The sequence below is a fragment of the Dipodomys ordii genome, unplaced genomic scaffold (genome assembly GCF_000151885.1).
Source record: "Dipodomys ordii isolate 6190 unplaced genomic scaffold, Dord_2.0 Scaffold132, whole genome shotgun sequence".
Taxonomy (NCBI): Eukaryota; Metazoa; Chordata; class Mammalia; order Rodentia; family Heteromyidae; genus Dipodomys; species Dipodomys ordii.
In genome coordinates, this window is record NW_012267348.1 from 13224 (window position 1) to 20996 (window position 7773).

General features: G+C 40.5%; 1 protein-coding gene across 1 annotated transcript in view; it reads right to left on the bottom strand.

The window, feature by feature from the left end:
• Fam208a (family with sequence similarity 208, member A) overlaps positions 1-7773 on the bottom strand; it is a gene marked incomplete at its 3' end in the record, with an annotated part of 28805 nt that overhangs the window by 5179 nt on the left and 15853 nt on the right. Inside the window, exons 3-7 of the mRNA XM_013030716.1 lie at positions 7310-7402; positions 6437-6509; positions 4991-5082; positions 4253-4414; positions 2555-2679 (exon numbers count right to left, since the gene is read on the bottom strand). Of these exons, the coding sequence (XP_012886170.1) occupies positions 2555-2679; positions 4253-4414; positions 4991-5082; positions 6437-6509; positions 7310-7402 (545 nt within the window). The remainder of the gene's footprint in view (positions 1-2554; positions 2680-4252; positions 4415-4990; positions 5083-6436; positions 6510-7309; positions 7403-7773) is intronic.

The window sequence follows — 7773 nt, forward strand, 5'->3', positions numbered from 1 at the left end:
AATGAACCACAAAAAAGCTGGAAGTGGAACTGTGGCTCAATTGGTAGAGCACCAGCCTTGAGCAAAACAGCTAAATAGGGCCTCAATCAAGCCCTGAGTTCAAGCCCCAGTACCAGCATGCATACATACACACAAATACACACACACATACATATTAAGAAACACCTTATGAGCCAGGCACCAGTGGTTCATGCCTGTAATCTTAGCTACTCAGAAGGCTGAGATCTGAGGATTGCAGTTTGAAGCCAGCTGAGGCAGGAAAGTCTATAAGAATCTTTTTTTTTGTTTTTTGGTCCGGTCGTGGGGCCTGAACTCTGGGCCTGGGTGCTGTCCCTTAACTCTTCAGCTTAAGGCAAGCACTCTACCATTTGAGCCACAGTGCCACTTCCTGCTTTTTTTTTGTATGTGGTGCTGAGGAATCGAACCCAGGGCCTCATGCATGCAAGGCAAGCGCTCTACCACTGAGCCACCTTCCCAGCCCTCTACAAGAATCTTATCTCTAATTGTCCACCATAAAACTGGAATGAGCGCTGTGGCTTAAGTGGTAGAGTGCTAGCCTTGAGCACAAAGAGGCCCAGGAACAATGCCCAGGCCCTGAGTTCAAGCCCTACAACCAACAAAAAAAGAGGTCCTTAGACAGTTGGTCACCTTTAAGAAGTGACTTACAGGAATAGAAGAAAACAGCTATGCAGATTAATTAACAAAGAGAAGAGACAACAAATGCAGGGTCCTAAGAATATGACACATTCAAGGTACAGGATGGATGGTCTATATAACTTGACTGATATAATAATATGTAGATGGGCTGGGAAGGTGGCTCAGTGGTAGAGAGCTTGCCTTGCATGCATGAGGCCCTGGGTTTGATTCCTTAGCACCACATAAACAGAAAAAGCCGGAAGTGGAGCTGTGGCTCAGTGGTAGAGCGCTAGCCTTGAGCTGAAGAGCTAAGGGACAGCGCCCAGGCCCAGAGTTCAGGCCCCACGATCAGACCCCCCCCAAAAAAATAATAATAATATGTAGAGCTACAGACCAGAATCAAAGTAAAGAACTGGCCAGTAAAAACCCCAAAGTGGAGGTTGTGGTTCAAGCGGTAGTGAAAGACTTGAGTGGAAAAAAGCCAAGTGAGATAGGTCCTAAATTCAAGCCCCAGTACCAACAATAACAATAAAAAAATTATTTCCAAATTAATAGCTATCCTAAGTTATTTTTAATATGTATAAAAACTCAGACCTTTGGCTAGTTCACCTTTATCACTAAATTTACCTAAATTTACTTTTTCACTAGCTTAAAATGTCTTTAGACCCAGGAGGGGTCCAAAGGGGATCTTGGTTCTAAAATTCTCAAAACAAGTTGTCAAATTTCCACCTCAATCAATGGCTGAGGTGGCAGCTCACACCTCTTATCCTAGCTACAGTAGAAGTACAACAGCTGGTGGGAAGCACAAGCAGAAGAATTTTAGTCTAGGCATGAAGTCCAAACCCTACCTCACAAATAACCAACATAAAAAGGGCTCAAGTAGTAGAACATCTGTCTAGGTCCTGAGTTCAATCTTTATTACCACACAAAACAAAATAACAAAAAAATAGCTTGGGGGGGCTGGGAAGGTGGCTCAGGGGTAGAGTGCTTGCCTTGCATGCCTGAGGCCCTGGGTTTGATTCCTCAGCACCACATAAGCAAAAACAAAAAAAGCCAGAAGTGGCACTGTGGCTCAAGTGGTAGAGCAGTAGCCTTGAGCTGAAGAGCTGAGGGACAGCACCCAGGCCAGAGTTCAGGCCCCACATCTGGACCCCCCCCCCAAAAAAATAGCTTGGGATCACAACATTGAAGGAAAGTGGATAACTTTACTCACTGGTTTTTAGCCACTTTATATTAGAGCTTGTAAGATATCACCAATGATACTAAATAATGGCTGAAAATCAAAATCACCTGGAAGTTTAGAAAACTCCCAATAACTAGGCTTCCAACTAGCACATGATTTAGTTTTAGTTTCATTTTCAAGAAAGCTAATATATAAAATGTCAATTTTGAAAACTGACTAGGAGCCGGGCACTGGTGCTCTCAACCATGATCTGAGGATCATGGTTCAAAGCCAGCCCAGGCAGGAAAGTCCACAAGACTCTTATCTCCAATAAACCACCAGAAAACCCGAAGTGGCACTGTGGCTCAAGTTGTAGAGCGCACACCTTGAGCTGATGAACTGAGGGACAGCGCCCAGGCCCAGAGTTCAAGCCCTACTACCAACAAACAAAAACATAAACAAAACCTGACAAAGAACCAATTGAAGTGTAAGTAAAATTTAGTATCTATTTCTATATTCAACAACCTGTCTTTCACAAATCATTGTACTTTTTTTTTTTGGTTTGGTTGAATGTTTCTTTTTCCTTGTTTTGTCTTGCAATGTAACCTTTAAAGTCATAATGGCCAATCAAATATCCAATTAATTTTAAGAAAAATGTAAACAGGTAAGGTGGGGCAACATGACAGGCTCACATCATTCTGGAGGAGTTATGAAATGTATCTCTTCTCAACCTTAAAACTCTTTAACTCTTCTTACCTCAATGAAGATACAAATTTGGGAATTTGTATGTCATCTTTGTAAGTAAAAGATACAACTGCATATGGACAAACATGTCTTGGTCTTCGCCTTAATTCATCAAAGCCATATTCATAAAAGTAATACTAAAAATAAGAGAACACAAAATTAACTTCTTTGAATATGTAAGTGATACAAAGTGCAATCTTGTATTTATCTTTCTCCTTTTGAAAAATTATTTAGGTACCTGTGGGGGAAAATTGCTTTAAGCTAAACATGTCCACTTAACCAAAATAAATTTAGTATTTTATATCTATTTTGTAATATATATTTACACTGTGCATCAGTGGCTCAAGCCTATAACTCTAACTATTCAGTAAGCTGAGACCTGAGGATTCTGATTCAAAGCCAGCCAAGGCAGACACCCCCCACCCCACAATAGATTATGTTCAATTAACAAGCAAAAAGCCAGGTCTGGGCGTGAGGCACAAGTGTGGATCATTAGCTTGGAGTAGAAAAAGACAATGAAGATTGCAAAGCCCTGAGTTCAAACCAGTATCAGCACAAATCATCAATTACTAATCATTATTATTATGGTAAATAATAATCTACTTGGGGTTCATGGTGCTACTTTTAGGTATTTCAAGTTTACTTCTGAGATGTTGACTACAGAGGATGTGTAATATATTTCCTAATGAAAATATTACAAATAGAATTGCCTAAGCCTCAAGCTCAGCCCAGAAAAGCCAACCTGCTCCCAAAAGTAAACTACGAAGGACACAAATGAAACCAATCCTAGTTACCATTTTGCATCTTATTTCAAGAGAAAAACACATCTGAGGGCTGGGAAGGTGGCTCAGTAGTAGAATGCTTGCTTGCATGCATGAGGCCTTGGGTTCGATTCCTCGGCACCATATATGCAGAAAAAGCCAGAAGTGGCACTGTGGCTCAAGTGGTAGAGCACTCACCTTGAGCTGAAGAGCTGAGGGCCCAGAGTTCAGGCTCCATGACCAACAACAACAACAACAAAAATGTCTATACATAACCAGGCTTCAGAGGCCACTGTATTTCTGAGCCATCCTGGAAACACTAAACAAACTTCAGTAAGAAAGATTGGGATCTGGGCTGGGGAGGTGGCTCAGTGGTGGAGTGCTTGCCTTACATGCATGAGGCCCTTGGTTCCATTCCTCAGCACCACATAAGCAGAACATGCCAGAAGTGGGGCTGAGGCTCAAGTGCTAGTGCTAGACTACAGCTGAAGAGCTAAGGGGCAGTGCCCAGGCCCAGAGTTCAGGTCCCACGACCGACAAGCAATCAATCAATCAATCAATGAATAAAGAAAATTGTTATTTAAAAAAAAAAGAAAAAAGTAAGATTGGGATCTAACTGAGAAAACCAGAAACTGATAAAATAGAGGAGAAAACTGAAGGGGAGATTTTTTTTTTTTTTTTTTTGCCGGTTGTGGGGGCCTGAACTCTGGGCCTGGGTGCTGACCCTTGGCTCTTCAGCTCAAGGCTAGCGCTCTACCACTTGAGCCATAGTGCCACTTCCGGCTTTTTCTGCTTCTGTGGTGCTGAGGAATCGAACCCAGGGCCTCATGCATGCAAGGCAAGCGCTCTACCACTGAGCCACCTTCCCAGCCAAGGGGAGATATTTTAAAGGTTTAGTAACAAAATAGATATAACAGGCTGTAACATTAAAATGGATGCAGGCACTTACCTGAGTAAGCTCATAGGCTCTGTAAGCCAAAAGGGATGTAATTCTACTGGCATTCTTTGACACATGACATTCATGCTTTGGTGTTGGGTCCAAAGCACTTTTATTTAACATAGGTTCTAAGCTTTTAATACTCATGGGGTCATATATGCTCTTTATTTTACCCTAAAATAGAAAAAAAAAACCAAACTTCTATTGAGTGTCAATGTAAGCATGATTTTTCACTATGAGCTTAATTTTTAACAAGTAAACAGAAACTTTATTAATAAAAACTTCACTCATCTAAATTACATCATGAACATATTAACCTGTCATTCTTTTCTTTGGAAAACAAAAAAGTATGGTTAGCTTAGATCAAAGATGGCAAGTAAGGGGCTGGGAAGGTGGCTCAGTGGTAGAGCGCTTGCCTTGCATGCTCAAGACCCTGGGTTCGATTCCTCAGCACCACATAAGCAAACAGAAAAAAGCCGGAAGTGACGCTGTGGCTCAAGTGGTAGAGTGCTAGCCTTGAGCTGAAGAGCTGAGGGACAGCGACAGCGCCCAGGCCCAGAGTTCAGGCCCCACGACCGGACCCAAAAAAAAAAAAAAAAAGATGGCAAGTAAACTGCTCAAAAATAGTTTCATATTCTAACAGGTATAGACTTTTCATCACTCCTGAAGACTTGGAAATTAAACTCTTAAATGCCTAAAATTTAAAATTTAAATCACATGCTATCTTTGACACATATAAATTAAAATTACCTTCATTATTTTAAAAATAACAACATCACCTATGGCCCCAGCTTCCAAAGGATTAGCTTGTAATAGATCAGCATATCTAGAAAGATAAATACCTAAAGAGAAAAAATATGAATTTGAATAATACTGAAATACAAAAAAAAGTCCAAATATTTAAACAATAATAGAGATACAAGATGTGATTTGTGTGCATGCACATGTGTGTATCAATACTAGGGATTGAACTCAGTGTTTTAAGTTCTCAACTTGAGCTTTCTCTGCTCCAGGCTTGCATTCTACCACCTTACCCACACTCATTTTCAGCTTTTTGCTGGCTAACTGAAGATAAAGTCTCATGGACTTTTCTTCCTGGGTTGCCTCCAAACTGTAATCCTCAAAACTAAGCCTCCTGAGTAACTAGGATTACCCTTGTGAGCCACCAATGCTTGGTACAGTCTGATATCTTTTCAAAGAGATGAAATGAAAGGTTATCAAGACAGCAGACATTGAACCAATGTAAAATATGCCATTAGGGTGAATGGTGAGTGCTAATTCTAAGTTGATTGAAACTAGTGAAAAGATGAGAATAAATATCACAAAGTTTTTGGGGTTTTATGAGTCATGTTTAGTCTTGCTGTACGTAGTCCAGGCTAGTCTGAAAGTCTCCTGCCTCAGCCTTCTGAGGGTTGAGACTGCAGACACAGACCACCATGCCAAGCTTAAGACATACATAATAGGCTGGGAAGGTGGCTCAGTGGTAGAGCGCTTGCCTTGCATGCCTGGGGCCCTGGGTTCGATTCCTCAGCACCACATAAGCAAAAACAGAAAAAAGCCAGAAGTGGCGCTGTGGCTCAAGTGGTAGAGCGCTAGCCTTGAGCTGAAGAGCTAAGGGACAGTGCCCAGGCCCAGAGTTCAGGCCCCACAACCGGACCCAAAAAAAAAAAGTTTAAATTTCAGAAGCAGACTAATCTTTTTTTGAAATATGATAAAACATATAGGAATTTAATTACAAAGACTATCACAAAATTACAGGTTTTTCTTCTTTATTATGTATGTGTGTGTTGTGTCTGTTACATTGATTGGTGTTTGAACTCACGAACTCCTACTCTCACTTGGCTTTTATTTTTTAATTTCATTTTATTGTAAAGTTGCTGCGCAGAGGGGTTCAGTTACATGAGTAAGGCAATGACATTTCTTGTTGAGCATTGTTATTCCCTTCTCTTGTTGTTCTCCTACTATCCCTTCCCTCCCCCATCACTTGGCTTTTTTGCTCAAGGCTGGTTCTCTAGTTGAACTACACCTCCACTTTGGCTTTTCCTGGTTAAAGAGTTTCATGGAGTTTTCTGTCCAGGCTGACTTCAAACCAAGATCCTAGAGCTTAGCCCCCTAAGTTGTTAGTTTCAGGCATGAATCTGTGTATTTTTAAATGGTGACTTAATATTAGGCAAATCTAAATGAAAAATAAATTACCCATGGAAGGACTGCCAAGAATCGTTATTTTTGACTGGCCCACCTGCAATCCTTTTTCACATATGCTTTGAACCTAAATAAATAAAATACTTCATTATAACATTAAAAACATAAAACAATACTTTGTAAATTTGTTTTAACAAAATTTAACTTCTAGGCTATATATACTACATTAAGGTTTCTATGCATATTCCAGGTTATGACTAAATATTAGTATAAAAATTAGTCTGTCAAGGGTTGGGAAGGTGGCTCAGTGGCAAAGTGCTTGCCTTGCATGCATGAGGCCCTGGGTTTGATTCCTCAGCACCACATAAGCAAAAAAAAAAAAAAAAACCTCCAGAAGTGGTGCTGTGGCTCAAGTGGTATAGCGTTACCCTTGAGCTGAAGAGCTGAGGGACAGCACCGAGGCCCAGAGTTCAGGCCCCACTACTGGAACCCCCCTCCAAAAAAAAAAAATTAATCTGTCAAACCAATTGTGTCAGGAATCCATCCTTATTCTAGTTGAGACAGTCTTAATTCTTCTTACAGTTGCAATCATTTCCTTTTTTAGAGTGAATTAGAAACAGCAAAATATTTAAAGAAAAAGTAACCCATCTTTAAAAGAGGAAATATGGCTACAATCACATAATCAGCAACTCTAGATGGTAAACATATTATCAAGCACATTCCAGGAGAATGAAATAGGACTGATCAGAGAAAAAAAACAACAACAGAACACTTGAAAAAGAAATCATCACAAAAACAACTAGTTCATCCCTCTAAATCTTTTCTTATCTACCAAGAAAATGTTTATAATAAAATATATTGTTGAAAATTGTGAAATTAGTTGCAAGGGAACATTGTCAAATTGTTTTGTCTAAGGAGTTAACTCACCTGGTATCGATCAACCATGAGAAATGCATAGGATTCTGAAAGTTCCTTGTCTAAACGACCATCAAACTTCAGTTCTCTTCGCTTCTCTGTAAACTAAATGAAACCCAATCTGTAACTCTCCATATAATTATATTTTATTAAGCTGAATCAAGAATCTTTTTCAAAAATTACAAGTTTCAACAGTTTTTTTGTTAGTTAGTTGTGGGGCTTGAACCTAGGCCTGTATGCTGTCCCTCAGCTCAAGGCAAGCACTCTACCACTTAAGCCACAACACCACTTCTGGTTTTCTAGTGTGTAATTTGGGGATAAGTCTCATGGGCGCCGGGCGCTGGTGGCTCACGCCTGTAATCCTAGCTACTCAGGAGGCTGAGATCTGAGGATCGCGGTTCAAAGCCAGCCCAGGCAGGAGAGACCGTGAGACTCCTATCTCCAATAAACCACTGGAAACCCGGAGGTGGCGCTGT